The sequence below is a fragment of the Thermobia domestica genome, chromosome 4 (genome assembly GCF_964235325.1).
Source record: "Thermobia domestica chromosome 4, izTheDome1.hap1.1, whole genome shotgun sequence".
In the NCBI taxonomy this organism is placed as follows: domain Eukaryota; kingdom Metazoa; phylum Arthropoda; class Insecta; order Zygentoma; family Lepismatidae; genus Thermobia; species Thermobia domestica.
Window position 1 is genome coordinate 1,946,497 of NC_137457.1, and position 21,232 is coordinate 1,967,728.

At 38.0% G+C, this 21,232-nt stretch overlaps 1 protein-coding gene across 2 annotated transcripts in view; it reads right to left on the reverse strand.

Moving 5' to 3' along the window:
• The window catches only part of dve (SATB1_N and homeodomain domain-containing protein dve), a 319,220-nt gene that overhangs the window by 230,368 nt on the left and 67,620 nt on the right, over window positions 1–21,232 (reverse strand). For both annotated transcript variants that reach the window (XM_081754993.1, XM_081754992.1), the window contains exon 2: window positions 11,912–12,104. In XM_081754993.1, coding sequence (XP_081611119.1) covers window positions 11,912–12,104 — 193 coding nt within the window. The remainder of the gene's footprint in view (window positions 1–11,911; window positions 12,105–21,232) is intronic.

Sequence of the window (21,232 nt, forward strand, 5' to 3'; positions counted from 1 at the left end):
GCATTGCTTCAATTTGAGTCATCCTATATTCGTGTCTTTTATATACATATCATCAGGGCCGGTCCTAGTCAATTTGTCGCCCCATGCAATGGCATAATTTGCCGCCTCCCCCTTTCTCCAGAAAGAACAAATCTTAAAAGTCATGATTTTAAGTATGCTACTCCAGCATGAACAACAAAGATGAGGGTAAGTGCAGTTGCACTCAGAAAGGCTTAACCCTTATCCGGGCAAGACATTTTTGTAACGTAAACGGGCAACCGGGGCCTGTGAGGCCCAGTATATATTTTAAGTGCAGAATACACAAAATCAATGCCTATTGTCACTTACTGTTCAGACTAGTCTAGAATGTACCGGTATATATTTTTGTCAAGTAGCGAAACTTCGTGTCACGCTTTTGTAAGCCGACCAAGCAGAATAGCAAATCCGGTCCAGACATTTTTGTAACGTAAACGGGCAACCGGGGCCTGTCAGGCCCAGTATATATTTTAAGTGCAGAACACTCAAAATTCAATGTCTGTTGCCGCATACTGTTCCGACTAAAGGTTACAATAGTCACGTGTTCAATATATAATTATGTGACAATTTGATCTAATATTTGACAGGAATTTCACTAAAGTTATACGGGGCCTCCTAGGCGCCGGTTGCCCGGTTACGTCAGGAAAAGATTTTCAAATTTAAGAAAGAAAAAAAAAAAGCTTTACCAACTCGATATGTTCATGATTTTAACTTCGACGAAAGATAGAAGAATTCAGTATTTTATGTCTTCTAAATATGTATGGTTATTGAGAAATTTTAGAAAAATGAAGCTACTGGGCCTGGGAGGCCCCGGTTGCCCGGATAAGGGTTAAATACTCACTAAAAATGCAATCCCGTTGTGTGTGTATTTTTTTTAAATATTAATCTATTATGTTACTGAAACATAAAGCAAACACGCCTGCAGAGGATAGATGGTAATCCTTTTTATAGAATTCACTATCGAGCTTCAATCTCAATGTATCAGTTTGCAATTCCAGTGCAACTAGTTCTTTTATCTTTATTTCTTGATTTCTCTTCTATATCTGTTAACATTTTCTAAAAAAACTTGTTTCTATCTTCAATGATAAGGAACTTGTTTCTGACAAAAACAAGACTAGTTGTCATATCAAAACTGTGATAACTTACTAAATGGAACAGATATTCACTACTATTCGAGAATTGAATTCTTGCATTTGGCAACAATCAAGCAATTTGTGCTCGGATTTATTCGACCATTTGCTTTAGCATTGTATGTGGCCTTAAACTAATGCATCCTAAACATAATTTATGAATGTAGTATTCAAATAGAAGGTCAGCTTAGTAAATGTAACTACCATCATCATAAAGTCTGTTTCCAACAAGAAATATTTAATTTAAATAATATACTTATGACAGATTTTGCCGGACCATCCAAACTTGCCACTCCATGCAAATGCACGTTTTGCATATATGGTAGAGCCGGCTCTGCATATCATATGTATCTAGTCGACAAATTATTTATATATGACATTTAGAAAAATACTATTAGGCAAATTAGTATTAGTTTTTATCTTTAGACAAGTTATATGAATTTTATACTGTTCGTGACATTATTTTCGTACTTATACGAAAAAACAAAATTTCATTTCTACTTTTATTTCTTGGTTGATATTGATGAAAACTGCTGAAACCCGAATTGTTAATAGGTATGGTATTCATGTAAATTGTAAATATTTGTAGCATATCAGTATCTAGCGTTTAATTTATGTTGCATTTTACGGTGATTATACCTACATAAAAATATTTAATACTTAAATAGACGTAAGATGCATTAGAAATGACTATTTGAAAAAAAAACGAAATTTAGAAAAAAACGAGAGGCAATGTTTTTTTCTAAAAAAAACTTACATTTCTGAAAAAAAGAACGGTTTTTTTTCTATTTACAACACTAAATGTGGGGGGGCATTCAGATGCAGAAGGCATACATATGAGGATTTTAATTCAAATTGTATTCAAATTATGCCAAATACTGTATATTCATAAATACAATGCGGGGGCTCACATGAGCTTTGGGGGAGCCCCCCAGGATCGGCGCTCTTGCACACAGGTCATCTAATTCCCGTAAATTCCGGGGAGGGCCGATGCGCTCTGAAGTCATGTTCAATCACATCCCATTTGTGTTCGATTAGGTCAGATCAGGCAAGTTGGGCGGCCAGCACATCACTTGGAACTTGCCTCTGTGTTCCTCGAACCACTCCATCACAATCCTGGCCTTGTGATATGGTGCATTATCTTTTCGAAAAATGCCACTCCCGTTGGGAAACATGGTCGTCGTCTGCAAGCAGTGTGTGATACGCCTTGGCCGTCATGGTGCCTTGCTCGAGCTTCACTAGACACATGGATGCTCACGTGAATGTTTTCCGGAGCATAATTAAGCCACCGCCAGCTTGTCTCCGTCCCGCAGTACAGGTGTCAAAGAACTGTTCTCTTGAAACACGACGGATTCGCACCCTCCCATCGTCATGATGAAGAAGATATCGGGATTCATCAGACAATGCAACGCTCTGCCACTGTGCCAAGGTTTAATGACGATGGTCATGTGTTCATTTCAGTCGTAGTTGCCGATGTCGTGGTGTTAACATTCGCACACAGATGGGACATGGGCTTCGGAGGCCCATCGTTAGGGGTGTTCGGTGCACTGTGTGTTCAAACGCACTTGTACTTTGCCCAGTAATAAAGTATGATGTTAGCTCTGCCACAGTTCGCTGCCTGTCTTGTTTTACCAGTCTGCCCAGCCTATGACGTCCGACATCTGTAATGAGGTGGGAGCGCCCAACCCCTCGACGTTTGGACGTCGTTTTCCCTTGGTTTCGCGACTTGTTGAAGACACTCACCACAGCACTCCTCGAACATCCGACAAGTCCTGCAGTTTCCGAAATTCTCCTGCCGAGTCTGCGGGCCATTACAACCTGCCCTCGGTCAAACTCAGATCGCGCGCCTTCCCCATTCTACACACGGCCAGCACTCTCACTGATACTACATGCACCGTACGCGTGAATGACTAGCAGGCATTCGTCGGCAGGTGACACAGATATCCCCTGGACGGAAATTATATCGATAGTAGGTTGGTAGTCATAATGTTCTGACTGATCAGTACATACTAAATAAATTTAAAATGTAGGAAATTTTCAACATTCTGATTAACTTGCAGGAAATTTCACAATGAAAAGAAGCAACTGACTTGGACAAGACAACGGTTAGTTGATGGGGCAATCTTTTTTTTTTCTGGTCTTTGAGGTGTGAGCTTTGACCATGCCTTTTGAAATTTTGATGTTTGGTGCTCATCAGTCGCGCTTCCATTTTTTTTCTAATTGTTCCAGTTCATGATAGTTAACAATACATTGCGCAGTTCGAATACATGATCACGTTTTCATTCAATCCAACTCAAGCCGCTTCAGATACTATAGAGTTGTATTTGTTTATGAAGAATTAATTGCGTATTAGAAATACACCCCAACAAAACATTTTGCGTGCTCATCTGATCAGTATTCAAGGTTTTAATTACAACCTGAATTGTTAAAATGTGAACGTAAGTTGCATTAGATATCTAAGCAGTTCCTAGTCTATGGATAATTCAAGCAATGCTAATTAAGGTCTTTCTAGCAAGCACTTCTGCTGTTCATAAACCTTACGCATTGGAGTAGGAAAAAAAAAAGAAAAGAAAGAAAGAAAGAAAGAAAGAAGTAAAATTGGTAATTTTACAACCGTGACTCACTCGGGCTCATGCTCTCTATCCTCAATGGAGCTCGCGTTCGCTAATCTCAATGAGGATCACACTAGTCAAGTTTCTCACTAATTCGAGCTTGAGCTTGATATTTACTGTGAAATTCTCTTTAGCTCGATCTCGTAATGCCACACGTCCTTTCTTGTTTTTACATTTGTCTCACCATTTTCGATTTATACGGGTGGCGTGGACTTTTCAATTAAGTTTTTGTTTTCATTTTGACCCGCCGCCATTTTGCATAGGGTTGTCGTAGAGAGTCGAGACTTGCTCCATTTTCCTTCATTTTACAACAGATTTCAAACAATGTGCTACTTAACCCCCCCTTGCCATTTGAAAATTTTTAGTTGGATCCCGTCTGGGGCCCTGCGGGGAACCCTGGGGCAAACTTTTTAGTAAAAAGTTTTTACCCCAAAAAAGTGTGGCCTTGAAAATAATGGGATACATGTTCACCGAGTTTTCCATTTACCCAATCGTTTCCGAACAAATGACTCGGTTCAAAATATTCTAGCAGGTAATTTCCTAGCTATGGCTTTTTAAATATCTAGAAATTGGCCATGTTTTTGGCCAATATCACGGGAACGATAAGCCATAGAGATATAATATTGGTGGTAATCAATCCCTAATAGAATGTTAAACATTTTTGTCCTGATATTAATTGGTGGCCACTGGCCAACTGGCCATTGGTCAAACTACTGGCCAGTTGGACAGTGACTACCGGTTCCTATTTGGTACCAAAATGTTTACCATCCTTTTAGATATTGATCAACACCAATATGATCTCTCTATGACTTACGGTTCCCGATATATGGCTACTTAAATTTCTGTAAATCGGTCATTTTTTGGCCACTATCATGCGAACGGTTAGATTGACGCGAAAAATTTAATCATTTTGTCTGATAGTTTTTGATGCTCTATCTAATGCAGTGTACAAAATTGAAAAAATTGCAAATAACAGACAGACGGACAGATAGACACACAGACATAGAGAATTCAGTAACGAACTTTTTGGCCAGAGAGATAATATTCAAACTATGAGAGATATGAGTCATAGAGAGATAATATTTTACTAATTACTATTTTTTGCGAGGTAGGAACAATGACAGTTTTCCTTCCCGCTCCATATCTCCATTCTTTTTAAGTTCGTTCTGGCAATGCTCATGGAGCATTCTCAACTGGTTAAATTCTGTGAAACTGTTAGAATTAATTATAAGCTGTGTAGAAACGCTTTGAAAATGCATTAAAATTATAAATGACAAGTAAAAGGTGCCTTGCTGAGCGTACCTTGTAGAGGCTCCCTCAAGTATGCTCCCCCGCACCCCAGGGTATGCGGCGCACTCTTTATCGCTGTCACTGGCTAATATGAATACGTATGAAACAGATGTCAGGCAAGGACAACTAGCGGTGTTTCCCATACGATCAGACGATGACATTTATGGCACGAGCCATAGTAGAAGGCGGCATAGTTGAAGAAACTACACCCTCTCAGTAACCTAAATTGCACGAAAATTTCCAAAGCAGGTTCATTGACCTGACTACCGCATGTTGCCCACTTTGTCCAAGAGCGGAATGGTTTGTTTCTAGCTTTTCTACCGAAAAGCATTTGTCTGGAATGGTGTTTCGGAGACAATAAAATAAAGAAAATATACTAGGCAGAGAGAGAGCAGGGAGGAGGGAGTGTACCAATTATTCTTCCCTCTAAACCAGCGTTTAGCGCGCCATAGACGCACGCACTTGCATTACCAACATGTATGAAAGGTTTCTTTCATCATGCATCTTGAAAGAATTTTTTGCCCACACACGTACCAACGTGCTGTCCAACATACTGAAAGTAGTTTGAGAAATGTGGAGGACGAGGAAACGCGTGCTTTTTCTTTCTGCAACTGCACGACCTTGGCATGCGACGGAGGAGAGACTCACGTGATTTTTTCCGCTGTCGTGATTGGCGGACCTAAATATAAAACAGCCACCTTGCATGAACGAGCCCATACACGGTAAACATGCATGCAGAACGGCAAAAACATCAAACATGTTTTCAGAAGATTTTGAAAACTTTCAACATGAATGAAAGAGGCCATACACGATCAACTTGCCTGTGGTTTTATCATTTTTCATACAAGTCGGGCTGTTTCTTCAGGCATGTGTTTACGTGTATGGGCCGCTTAACCCAACCTTTTTCAACTTGCAGCACACTACGGGTGTAACATGGATTCTCGCGGCACACTTTCGCACAGAGAAGAAAGCTCGATCACTGGGTTTTCCTCGTGGTAAATCACTATGCTTATTTTTCATTCTAATTTAAAAGGAGAAAATAACTGCAATGAAATGTTGGACTCAGGTTATTAAAAATACGCTTACTCTTTCGAAAACTGTATCCAACTTTTTACTAAGAATGAAGATCATTAAATAACGAACAAATAAATCTATTTTACTTTTAAAACACAAATGTGAATAATTTATCGAAAGGATTGAATGATATTTTAAATTTTCAAGTTACGAAATAGTCTGTAACGATAAAGAAGCAATAATGGTCATAACAATAACAAATACTTTTTTCAACATTAGAAATGTACAGAAAAGTAACACGGCATGAAACTTAAAATTGTAGATTCATAGTAGAGGTTCATAGTAATGTGCAATACAAATATACATTTTCCCCTACGTTTTGCAATTTGATTGCTATAGAATTAAGTATTTTGTTTTGATATCCTCGCGGTACACCAGTGGCCCATTCACGACACACCAGTGTCGCGGTATTTTCACTGGTAGCTTCTCATTTTAGATAGGTATATTTACAACAAAGGGGGGTAGCGTGCACCTTTGCACCCCCCTAAATCCGGCCCTGTCCAGAAGTTATGTAGCCCTATGGCGTTCATGGAAATAAAAACACAATAGTTATAACTATGCTAAATTACTATAGACTGCCAATTGCTCATTCAGAGAATTTATGATGTTCACTTTATTGCAATGTTCTTATACAGACTAGATATAGGCTACGGGTAATAGTTTTATACAAACTAGATAATCAATTATTATTATTATTATTATTATTATTATTATTATTATTATTATTATTATTATTATTATTATTATTATTATTATATTTGAAGTACAATCAAATATCACGGCTTTAATTACTAGTTTTAATTAACTGAATTGAGCTGAAAATTAAATCTTGATCTAGGAAGATTAACTATTAAATTTATACGTTCTGTACCTTTCTAAAGTAATAAATGCTGAAATTGGTTTCAAGGCTGTTCCTGAATGAATAATTTCTTCATAATAATATTAAAAGTTTTAGAAAAATTTTCGAGACATTCGAGTCGAGTCGAGATTTTTATGAACTGTCTCGACTCGACTCGTGTCTCGACTCGAAAATTCGAGTCGAGAAACACGTTTGTCTCGACTCGTCTCGAATTTTACAACGTGTGTCTCGACTCGAATCTCGACTCGAATTCGAGTCGAGTCGAGTCGAGATTCGAGACATGTCTCGACTCGTGCGCATCCCTACCAAAGACGGACAACGATCCGTGATCCGGTTTTTGTGGTCGGAAGGTATATCAGGAGCCGCAATCCATCAAAGACATTAGGGTCAATACGGGAACAGTGTCTTGCCGCAACGGAATGTCTAAGAATGGATTGAAAAATTCAAAAATGGTCACACAAGTGTTAGGCACGAGAAAGAAGCCGTAGATGGTCGCCCAGCTCCTTCCTCATTTGTAACACTTGTGCGATCATTTTTTTGAGTTTTGCATGGATCTCAGGAATGATAGAGTTCCTGATAGAGTACACCTTCTGACCACAAAAACCGGATCACTGCTCCTTGTTCCCCTTTGGTGCAGATTCCTAATGGAGCGGCCATAATCTATCTACAACAAAAGGAAGACAAATGGAGAAATTAGGAACAAACGTTCATAGCATAGCAACATCATAGCATCAACAATTATATTGTCAATTATTATGCCATTTCAACACACAACAGAACAGAGTAATTCAAATCAGAATAAAGTATTAAAGACTCTGTCTTCAATACCATCTTATTGAATAAACAAATTCCATCTACAATACTTCTTGTTTTATTAGCTTTTAAAACGAGGGAGATTTTATTGAGCCACTCTGTATACCAACGTACTTGTATCGGAAAAGAAAGCAGTCAATTACTGAAACTGGACACTTTTTGTCATCCACTTTTCCGTACACGATGCTTAATTTGTTTTCGAGGCAAGGTATTATATCAGGCAATTGTGTATATGGTAGAGGTCTGCATTGGCTCAGGCCGAACCCGTGGGTTTAAACCCGACCCGGCCCGCGGGTCGGACTCGGGCCTACAAAGCATATATTACTTCGGGCGCGGGCAGTAAACAACGATATTTCTCAGGTCTTTTCGGGAATAACTTTATAAGCATACTCTACAAAGATGTTTATTCGACCGTTCTTTCTGAAGAACTTTTAAAGCACAACTGCAAAATTAAACCTCTAATTGTTGGAAATAAAAATAATACAAATGAAAATAAGGGTAATAATATTGAGTTCTTAATAAGTTTGCGTTAATTATTAAGTTTCTGTGATTCGAGCTTATTTCGGGCTCATTTGATTATTACACAAGCTCTGGTCGGGCTCGTGCCTAAATGCTAAAACATATTTCGGACTCAGGTCGGGCCTCACATTATAAATTCACAGGCCGAACCGGGTCCGCGCTAAAAATCCTGGCCCTCTAGTACATGGAACCTAATTATATAAATACCACATACTGGAAGAAGGCGACTAGAAGTATCCATTTTCAGTAGAAATCGCTTTGTTCTATAGGAATAAGTAGATTGGTATATAAGTTGCCTGCATTATTCCACGCCCAGAAACTAATTCGAATATTTAATTTTGATATGAAAACAAATAGAAGCGAAATGAGAATCAAATCTTTAGTTTTGCGTCCCACAGTTATGGCTTGTGGGCTAAAGGAGACGGTGATGATGAGTAATGAATGAAATTGTGGAATTAAGAAAGTGGGAAGAAACGGAAGAGCCCCGAAAAAACACACTCACACTGTGTTTGTCCACCACAAAACACACTTAGCGCGAGCTAAGATCGAACCAAGGATTCCATGTACCAGAGGTGAACGCTCCACCACTGAGCCACCGCAGAACCACACAAATAGAAGTGTCATATCTAGGTCACGTGCAGGAAATTGTCTGTATGGCATGATATTTTCAGTAACATCATTTCCCATTTTGCTATTTCAAGGTGAAGATTGTAAACTGACGTAAGAATTTTTTTTTATCAATACGTCAGTATAGAATTTATTAAAAAGCACGAGTTTGTCACGCTCAGAGATAAAATTGTCCTCTGGCCTCCCCAAGTAATGGCCTGTGAAACCGGAAGTGCTATATTTCTACCATTTCCGGTCTTAGTAGAGAGATCAGAGGAGAAACGGAATATATTTTTGAGACGATAAATTGATTGCAAAAAAAAAAAACATTTCTCGCTATCTATCACCGTTTAAACTCTATAGCAATCAACGTTAAAACTAGAAGTGGTTGATTTCTGCCATTTCTGGTATGAATAAAGGTTTATGGGAGAGAATGGCACTTATTCTTAGAACGTTAAATTGACTCCAAAGAAAACCACTTTTCACTATCTCTCACAGTTTTAATGTATGTAAATTAACAATGAAACCGGAGGATGTAGTAGTGGATTTGTACCACTCCCGGATTTAGTACTTAGGATCAGGGGCGGATCAAGGCAAAATTTTCACGCGGGCAAAGTGACTTTTTGGCTTCCACCCCCCAAGTCCTAGCCTATATTTTAAGTGCTTTTAATATTTTAAATCCATTTTTCAGAAAAGAAAAATTAATACTCAAATACATGATATAGGTATATTTACTACTTAAAAATATCTACATACGGTATCAATTACATTGTGTTTATTATTATTATTATTATTATTATTATTATTATTATTATTATTATTATTATTATTATTATTATTATTATTATTTACATACCGGTATGTATGAACATAAACAATATCGAACAGCATTTATTGTATTCTACTAATGGTGACTTGATATATTGTAAATTGTTTTGTTATATCAATAACATCAGAAGCAAGGGCGCCCATGTTGTGGTTTCCAAGGGGGGGGGGCAAGCATAAGCGACATTTCAAATGTAGTCTCAAATTTTGCGGTAACTATTCTAAAAGATTTATTGGGTTTTCGATCTTCTGAAGAACAATTTCCTCTAAAGGGGGGACGAGCGCCCCCTTGTTCCCCCTGATGGGCGTTCTTGATCAGAAGTCATTCTACAAGAATAACATATATATAAAATCCAATAACATTCATTGCCTTCGTAAAGCTCACAAAGAACATGGCCCGCTATTAAAAAAAATATATACCAACTTCTCTTCACTCTTTCTTCTATATGCCACGTCTCCATTTGTCGATACAGCCTCCCTAGTATTATGAAACTCCCTTACGGTGGAATGGAAAAAAATTATGTAATTGACGCTACTTTACAAGAATATAAACCAAAAAAGTCAGTAGAAAACACGTTATAAAATTTACTTTTCGAGGCTCGTTTTGGCACCCCCTGACTGTGGCGCCCTGGTCAGTCGCTCGGGTTGCCCGGGCCTTGGTCCGCTCCTAGTTAGGATGCAACTGAAACATATTCTTGGAACGATTAATCGATTGTAGAAAACAGCTTATGTTTATCTATTATCGTTTTTGCTATGTAACGGTCAATCTTAAAACTGAAATGATTCATTTCGGTGATGGACCACCTCCACAACGATGTCGAATTCTAACATTTACCGTCTCTATGCTGATCAAAATTCATGGTGATCCATTAAGAGGCTTTATCACTGCGAAATTAAAATACCGCTAATTTTACAGTAATTATGTGATATCTTTAAATAGATAAAAGATAATCGAAATGTGGAACAAGAGCGCCCTAGACAATATTATTCTGCATGAGGTACCGTTATCACAAGTCACCTAGTGGCTTTCCGTTTGCAGCCATTTAGAAACGCGAAAATAAATGCCGGGTTTCTAAATGGCTTGAAATCGAAAGTAGATAAGTGAGTGGTGATAACGGTATCTCATGTAAAATAATATTGTCTAGGGCGCTCTTGTTCCACTTTTTGATTATCTTTTATCTATTTAAAGATATCACAGAATTACTGTAAAATTAGCGGTATTTTAATTTCGCCGTGATGGGGCCTCTTAAGTGGTTCTTCAGATATTTTGTGTTCCGGTCGGACGGAAAGACGAATACATTGACATATAGCGTACGGGGGACATGGTGTCTCAGTGGTAGTGCACTTACCTTTGGTGTCTGGTGTCCCTGGTTCGATCTCCGACCAAGTAAGTTTGTAATGTACAACATCCTGTCCGTGGGTTTTCTCGGAGTACTTCCGTTTCCTCCCACTTTCTCATTCCACCAATTCTTCCATAATCATTAACTTGCTTTAATCACCGTCTCCCTTAGCATTAGAAGCATAATTGTGAAACTGAAAGATTTCATTTCATTGACATACACAGTGGCGTATTTAGGGGGGCTTCCGGGCTTAAGCCCCCCTCGAAATCTTACTTACTATAGTAAAGTATATGAAATATCTTGCAGAATTTCACATTTTCAGGCAAAGCCCCCACGAAAGTTAGTAAAGCCCCCTCCCCCCGAAACAAAAATCGTAAATACGCCACTGGACATACAGCGTAAATATATAGGGAAGTTTACTTAAACCAAACTCCTAAACAAACAAACAAACAAACCTTTTTAAAATGTTAAATTTTAGCTGGATTTTTTTTGGGGGGGAGAAACTGTGATATTCATTTACAATCTGCGAATATCGTTTTCTTTCTTTGTTATCAATAAGAAAATAGCTTTTTATTGTTATTAATAGTTCTTTTTTTATTTTGCAATTATTTTCTTTTATTCTTTACTTATAAAATAGTATTTTTCTTTTATTACTATCAATAAAAAACAGTTTTTTCTTCTATTTTTACCAGTATAAAAAAATAGTTCCGCTCCATTTTAAAAATTTATATTTAGTGCCACAACTCCTTGCTGGTTTCTCATAAGAAAATTAGGGATAGCAACACTTCACCATACAAAAAACAAGAAGAAATTCATTGAATGACTCACCAGATCCACTTTTCGCCACATCGTAATTCTCTTTCGCTTCAGGACTCATTCCCGAGATGGCAGCTCTGTTGCTCATTTCTGGATCCAGCTGAGGCGGAGGGGACTTGTCTGGTTGTAGAGGAGGCTCCGACCGTGGGGGAGGGGGACTCTTGCAGCCAGGGAGAGACCCTCGAGTCAAGGCCATTGCTTGGGTCTGCAAAAAACAAGGAAGAAAGAAAAAATAGAATATGTGGTTTTAATTCAGGTCAAAATCATCACGTTAGATGGTCTGCTATATCTATACATCTTTAGGTCAGTGACATTGGCTTCTTCTAATATTGGCAAGAATGGATCAATCTGGTGCCAATTCCCATATGCCAAATGTTTATGTTTCCAAAGAATATAATGAGTAAATACCTCTTTTTTTAAAAAAAATTCAAGGTTTCTAGGATTAGCTGTTAGGAAGAAATTTTTCACGTCAAGGTCATTGAACCATTGATGCGAACAATGGTTTCGTCTCAGTATTTACAGTTCTCTGACAATTAATTTACGGTTTGAAATCAATATCATAAAATTAAAAGTTTATAGTTTTACCAGTACATTTTAATAAGTTGGTAAAAATATATATAGTTTCACCGGTCGATTTTAAACAATTGATAAAAAATATATAGTTTCATCGGTCAGTTTTAATAAATTAATCAAAACTATAATTTTATTGGTCGATTTTTAATAAATTGATCAAAAATATATAGTTTTACTGGTTGATTTTAATAAATTGGTCAAATATATATAGTTTCATCGGTCCATTTTAAACAATTGGTCAAAAAAATATATAGTTTCATCGGTCAGTTCTAATAAATTAATCAAAACTATAGTTTCATTGATCGATTTTAATAAATTGATTAAAAATATATAGTTTTACTGGTTGAGTTTAATAAATTGATCAAAAAATACAGTTTCACTGGTCGATTTTAATAAATTGGTCAAAAATATAATTTCACCGATCAATTTTAATAAATTGGTGAAAAATATGTAGCTACACCGGATGACTATAACGGGAACCAATCCTAAGCTATCCAAAGAACCAGCCCTATCCTCAAAGTTTCCTTGGGCTCCCCAGAATCTGTATCTCTTCGTTTCGACATGTTACAATCAAACACATATCTAAACGCATCTTCGACTGCAAAGTTATAGAGAAATCAGCGGCGCTTAAAGCTACAGGTCTTGCCCCAAGTAGGCTCCTTACTGACTAAAGACCGTGGTCCCAGTCACCCAACAACTCTTTCTTAAAAGACGGTGTATCTTTATAAAACTATTATATTTTGATCTAATAAGAAATATAATAAATTTCATACTGTATCTCTTCCTTAGAAGTGAGGAGCACGGTGGCTCAGTGGTATTACGGTTACTTCTGATACGTGGGGTATGTCTTTGATTCGATCCCCGGACAAATAAGTTTGTGGTGGACAACATCGTATCCGTAGACTCTCTTGAGGTACTTCCGTTTCCTCCCACTTTCTCAATCCACCAATTCATCCATCATCACTTACTTCTTTTAATCATAGTCTCTCTTAGCCTAAAGGGCATACGTGTAGGATGTTAAACTCAAAAATTTCATTTTTTATTTTTTTTAGAAGCCCTTCTCCCTAACCTAGTCCACACAAAAATAAAACTAAACCTTTGGTGCAACAGCCTTAGTAAACCAACCCCTTCCAGAAATGTATGTTGGGGTTAGAAGTTTTGGGGAGGGGGTCAGGGCCGCTGATTCCCCCATGAGTACGCCTCTGTATCCGCCTTATATTCTTTGAAGGGATGGGTGGTCAGCATATAAGTTTCCTTCACCACTGATTCTGGCTTAAGATCGGAGTTCCATACGCCTTTCTTTCAAGTAGTCCGTGAGTTTTTCCCATTTCCTTTCACATTGTCATTCCACCAATTCTAACGTCATCATACGTTTGCTTTAATCACCTGTCTCCCTTAGCTTAAACAGCATAATCGTTGGACGTTAAACTGAAAGATTTTCTTCCCAGTAGCTCCTCAATTGTCCTCACGTCAATCGGGCCGACGCTGCAAAGCTAATGAGAATGAACGGTCACCTATCTTTCCTCTGGCAGGCCTCACACAGCTTTGCTTCACTAATGTGATGAGAAGCTAAATTGAAGTCCGTCTGGGCAGGGGCGGATCCAGGACCGACTTCTGGGGGGCGCCGATGGGTTGTCATACTGCTACTATGAGCTACTTTTAACAGCTTCAAACTCTGGGATGGGTTTTATTTATATATATATAAAATAAGAAAGTTACCTCTTCTGGGGGGAGGGCGATCGCCTCCTGGATCCGCCACTACGTCTGGGGCGTTGCACAGTTTAGTGGATAGAACGTGTGTTTTTGTTACACAATGCCGTGATTCAGTTAACGGTGGGGGAACATTGAGCTCACTACAGTCGTTCCAATCTAAGTTTTAAAAGCGACCATCATACCCTCTCCCTCCCCCCCAAAAAATCTTTTGGTTCGATGTCCATAGGTTGAGAAACACTGCCTTATGAGCAGCGTTATCCTTTTACAGTGCTGGAAATTGGTATAAAGGCAGAGGGGCATTTGATAATAGAAGGAGGCAAGAATGCCGAGGATGGATAAAGATGATATATTTACAAAGTAACATTGTAGACTGTACAAAATCAAAAGCATATCGTTTGCTAATATATCACTGGCACGCATAGTTTACACAAAAAGCGAAATGAGACGATTGTCTGGTGGAAATTGGTATAAAGGCACCCATGGTTACTTGTTGTTTGGCGCCCTCTACATGTTCAGCATTACTCCTGATGCCACTTTGAGAATCAGCTGACATAGTGCGATAAGAGAAGTGCGGGTGCGAACGTCTTTGAGCTGTTGTGCGGGCCATACCTCGTGGAAAATTGTTGTCGAGTGAGGAACAAGCACGTGTCTGTGCGTACAAGGACATGGGCCTGTCAAATCGGCAAATTGCAAAACAGCTAAATCGTTCAAGTTGTGTAATTGATAATTACGTTCGATTGGGCTCACAATGCGGAAAGAACGGGAAGTATGGTAGAACAAGAAAACTTTAGGAGGCTGCGAAACGATTAATTGTGCGCAAGGCAAGGGCTGGAATTATGTCATCTTCCCAAATTGTTGCTGCTTGCAACTTACCTGTCACATCCAGAAGAGTGCGTCAAGTTTTGAATCAAGATCCACATCTTATATTCAAGAAATGGAAGTGTAACCCCCCCCCCCTTAGTGCGACGCACAAGCAGGCGCGACTCCAGTTTGCGGAAACACATATGTCGTGGACATCCAAATGGAACCACGTTGTGTTTAGTAATGAGAAGTTCAATTTAGATGATCCGGATGGTTTTCAATACCATTGTCATAACCTTAGGAAAGAGGAACAAGTACAAATGAGCAGAAATTTTGGCGGAGGAAGTGTTATGATTTGGGCAGCGTTTTGTGTTAAAGGTACATCCAACATCGCATGGCTCAATACCAAAATGAATTCATCTACGTACATAGAGATGTTAGAAGTAGAATTGGTGCGGATGTATGAGGAGTTAGACGATCAGAACCTGATTTTCCAGCAGGACAACGCTGCTATCCACAGGGCAGCAGCAACCCGACTGTGGTTTGAAGGTAAGGGCATCAAAGTTATGGAGTGGCCAGCGGGAAGCCCGGATCTTAACCCGATAGATAACCTCTGGGGAATCCTTGCCTGCAATGTTTATCGCAATGGTCGGCAATTTGGGACGGTTGCTGAGTTGAAAAACGCGATACAAGAAGAATGGTCAGCTATTCCACTGCAACAACTAACATATCTCATAAACACAATGCCGAAGCGTATATTCCAACTCATTCAGAAGAAAGGAGGGTCAATCAAGTACTGAACATCTATTTTCCTTTCTGTAACGTACACTGTATTTTTATTTTTTGCCAAAGACAATGGGTGCCTTTATACTAATTTCCACCCGAAAATGATCTAATTTATATTTTTGTATAAACTACTCGTGCCAGTGACGTATTAGCAAACGATATGCCTTTGATTTTGTGCAGTCTACAATGTTACTTTGTAAATATATAATCTTTATCCATCCTCGGCATTCTTGCCTTCTTCTATTTTCAAATATCCCTCTGCCTTTATACCAATTTCCAGCACTGTATCTGCATTCTGATTTTGGCTACAACCATTACACGCTACCAGCAGGTAGTGTCTTTCTTAAGAGAAAAATCCCAGTTTGTCTGTAAAAACGTATTTCATAATTTAAATACCTATTTTACTTTCACCAACCATTGTCCAAATACGTTAAGTGATTATATGTTTCACATTTCTAAATTAGCTTTCAAGATCCTTCCCCCCCATCATCGTGTTCGTGTCAATCAAACGGGATTACCCTCGAGAAAGCGTGGATAAGAAAGAATCTCACTGGCGACTAAACATTCCACGTCCAGACGGAAGGTCAATGCTCTTTTTGAAAGCTTGCATACTGGATAGAGTATATGCTAGTGTACTAGCTTCTTAATCGAAATATCTTTGGTTCGATTCTTGTTGATGGGCTTTCTGACAAAATATTTTCTTCAACTCATATTTCATCAAGAAAGTATCAGAACATCCCTGGTGAGATGTAGACGAAAGTTCAACTTCTATGTTTGTTCAGTGAGGAAATTACTGTCAGTGAGACAATGGGATTTGATTAATATCGCCCATGAGCAAGGGCGCCCATCAGGGGGGCACGGTGGGACGTTTTCCCCCCTAGAGGAAATTGTACTTCAGAATATCGAAAATCCAATAGAACTTTTACATTAGTTATAGCAAAATTTGAAACTATTTTTGAAACATCACTTATACTTGATCCCCCCCCCCTCTCTTGGAAACCAAAACGTGGGTCGAGAAATATCTCGTCTCACAAACAAAGTGAGAAGTACATATTTAAATTCAAGACGAGACAATAAATCATGACAATTCTTGTCTGGTTTTCGAGTCGAGAAGTTTCACGATGCACGTGACCAACACTGTTTCACCCAAACTCTGATTTTTTTTTAAATTTTGAGCCCCTCTGGACCCCCTGTGTTAACGCAGAGATTTGAAAATTAACTGAAAAATACTAAGAGGTGTACTAAATGTGTGTACAAAATTTCAAGATTCTATCTTGAATAGTAAGAGTGGGAAAAATATTTACCAATGATCCCTACAATGTCCCGGATTACCACAAAAGACGCTGATCTCAGGTAAAACATTTCCGGACACATCCCTATTTATCCTAGAGTCATTATTTGTACCTGATTCTCTTCAGAATAGATCAGGCTTTAGAACGGTATCCTTCACATGTCTCCATCATGTGTCTGAGGCAGAAAAATCGAGAAAAAGATTTTTTTTATTTTTGTAATATATATATATACCATTTTCTTTACCTTTTTACCCTTCTGGACCCTCCTATGTTAACGCACAGGTCTGAAAAAATCTGATAAATACTGCTCGCTGGACTAAATGTTTGTGTAAAATTTCAATCTTCTAGATTCAAAAGTAAGCCGATCAAAAAATAATAAGAAATAAACCTAACAAAAAATATTTTTTAAAAGTTATGACGTCATCATACCCTATGTCTCGACGCAGAAAGTCGTGAAAGCATCCGTAACGTGTTCTACAATGCCTCTAGACTTGAAAAAAAATCGAATTAATAAGCTTTATTGGTTTTTTTTTAATCGAATAATGGAAAAACTACTTTAGTGCCTATATATAGATGATAGAACCAAGGGCGCCCATGTCGTGGTTTCCAAGGGGGGGGCAAGTATAAGCGATATTTCAAATATAGTTTCAAATTTTGCTGTAACTAACGTAAAAATTCTATTGGGTTTTCGATATTCCCAAGTACAATTTCCTATAGGGGGCAAACGCTCCACCGCGCTTCCCCTGATGGGCGCCCTTGAATAGAACTTAAACAGGTTAAATTTTTTTTTATGGCACAGAAGGCATTATTTTTTATAACTGACCCTCGTATTACGTTCTGTATGCTTTAGGTTACCAGAGCTGTATACAAACGAATTTCTAAATCATTAAACATAAGAGAAGCAAACAAATATGGTACTGTTTAAAGAGGAACTAAAGGTCAATCTTAGATAGAAAAAATATTAAAATCTACTGAAGGACGGCTTTTTTATATATATATATAAGCATTTCATTTGTTATACAATATACATATAGATTAATAATATATCTACATCAGCTAATCTTATTAAATTGTTTAACATTTCCTTGTTATCAATATCTATTTGAGATTCTTAACTATAGTCTGTGATATGCAACCACTTGAATTTTATTTTTCTCTCATTTTTCGAGTAATCTAGAATACTGTTTTTCAACCTGGGGCTCGCGTATTTCTCTACAAGCGATTGCTTTTTAGAGAATGTTAAAATTAAAAAAACAACACAATCCTAATAACCTTATAGTATAATTCTCCTGTTTATAATAAAATCGAGTTATTTAATTCATACATAACTTATATAATATACTGCATTTATAAATGGAAGTGACTAGTTTATGACTTAATAACTCATGAACCACAAAGCCGATTTGGATCAAATTTTCGACATAGATGTGGTTCGGGCTTGGAATCTTTTTTATCTTATGACTTTGACGGTGGAACTAAGTGGACGGGGAAGGAGAGAGGAAGGAGATATATAAAAGTGATCGGAAATGACTGATACTAGTGCCGAATCCATAGTTTTTGCGATCGCTGAGATGAACAGTGACACTTTCGTTTAAATCCAAATTTAGCTCCGCAAGTTGGAGGAGGGGGAGATCGAAAATGCCCGATATCACAGAGCGCTTGAGTAATAATAAAAAGTGACTGAGTAACATAACATCTTAATTATACTAATTTTTCTTATTTCAACACAGTGAAGCCAGTAATTGACACTACTAAGTTCTATATTTTACTTTTGATACAGTTATCTATAATTTAATTTAAGGATGGCTTAAATCTCCTGATACACGCTTGAATGGAAAAGCATTGTTATAAGGGTACAATAGAGAAAACGGCTGAATATAATTGATCCAGAGTAGGGACGGTCACATTTTGCGGAAAAACGAAAATTTTGCGAAAATTTTCAGGAAAAGCGAAAAACAGAAAATTTTTCCGGAAAAGACAAACGGAAATTTTTTCCGGGAAACCAAAAACCGGAAAACGCAAAATGTGATTGCCGGAAAACGGAAAACTATTTTTTTGGAAATGGGCATTCGTAATTCGGATAACCAGAACGACAGACCTCAAAGACATGTTGTAGTGTGTGGACAAGAGTTTTAGAGACGGTGTTCAATGGCATTTTTCTATTTATTTTGATCATGAAAAACATAATTTAATAATAGGCGTAAAGTAACGAAAACATTTCTTTTGTTCCGTTTTCAAGTTTAGTGCGGTTGCCAGCAGTTCTGATTTCTGTATAACTTTTGAGGAGGGGGGGGGGATGGATATATATGTTACATTGTCATACATTCCATTAAATATTCAAAATTGTTGTAAATACAAATATTTAAATTTGGTGTTTTGTCAATTCATACTGAAATTGAGAACAAGACCCTAAGACGAATATTCGGACCCAAGAGGAACGGGAATGGAGAATGGCGGAAGCTTCATAACGAGAAACTACGTAATTTATACGGTTTACCATTGTTAGGGTCATCAAGTCTAGGAGGCTTAGGTGGGAAGGTCATGTAGCTAGAATGGAAGAAAGTAGAGACGCTTTCAAAGTCTTGACTGGAAGACCAATCGGAAAACGACCATTAGGAAGACCTAGGCGCAGATGGGAGGACAATATTAAGATGGATCTCGCAGAAAGAGGAATACAAAGTAGAAACTGGATCCAGTTGGCTAAGGATAGAAGTCAATGGAGAGCTTTTGTGAACGCGGCATTGAAACTCCGGGTTCCATAGGCCATAGAGTTAGTTACTTAATTTTGACAACTCATGTAAATAATTTAAGATTGGCTTGAGTACGAAGCTGTGTAAATTAAGTAGACTTTTTTTTTAATTAATCCAGATTATTGAAATAAGCCTACAAGTAATTTTATGCTATTAGACATACAAGTAAAGCTTTCAAACAACTATATACTATATAAAACATGAAGATTGCATTCTGCAGTTTAATGTATACGTATAAAGAAACATTAAACTACAATTCCTAAGTTAACTAATATTTAGTTTAACGTCCTATGATTATGCCCGTTGTGCTAAGGGAGACGGATGATTAAAGCAAGTGAATGATGATGGAAGAATTAGTGGAATGAGAAAGTGGGAGGAAACGGAAGTACCCCGAGAAAATCCACGGACACGCTGTTGCCTACCAGAAACTTACTTGGCAGGAGATCGAACCAAGGGCTCCACGCACCAAAGATAAGCGTTCTACCACTGTCCCACTGTGTTCCTTTAACTACACTTCGAGTGTACACTTCAGTTCTAAACGTGCCGTTCGTTTGTAGTCTACTTATGCAAATCAAAGAAAGCATTTTCATTCTAACCTCTTCTGACGATCTTATATTCCTTGATTTGATTTGACTTGATTTTTTGAGTTTAGCGTCTCTTTCAGCAGCGAGGCTATATGAAACGTGGATCTACAACTTTGTATGAGATCCCAACCACATGAGCTCCCACCAAGAATGGGATCCGTATCTTGTATACAAAAGGCTCGTACGCTAACCACTTACCCATGAGGGTGCTCACTCATTGCTTTGTATATCAAGCAGAGCCTCAGTCAGTAGCGGATCCAGGGGGGGAGATTGGGGCCATCGCCCCCCCCCCCCCCAGAAGAGGAAATTTCCTTATTTTCTATAGATATATATAAAACCCATCCCAGAGTTTGAAGCTCTTAAAAGTAGCTCTAAGCAATATGAGAACCCACCGGTCCCCCCCAGATGGCGGTCCTGGATCCGCCCCTGGCCTCCATACACATTATAAGAACAGCTAGTAAAATTAAAACCAAATATCAACGATCAAAAGGTCAATCCTCAAATAACTAATATTTAATAATCTCAAAATAACGTCATGGTAGGTGTCTATATGGTTCTGGGTTCGATTCTAAATGCACATTTGGTAGAATGACAGTACATCCAGACCTTAAGGGGCCCAGGCAAACTTAAAGGTCGTTTGCACCCAGGGTCGGCGCCCATAGCGATGTCCCTTTTTGCTATACTCTACTAATATCTTAATTTAGTCATCTTTCGATAAGTTTCTGTTATTTCTCTTCTTTTACGTATTCTGATCATCCAGAATGACTAAATCATAAGACTTTTTCTTTTACTTGTTATATTTTGATTAAGATAATGATGCGAGAGTTTTTCAAA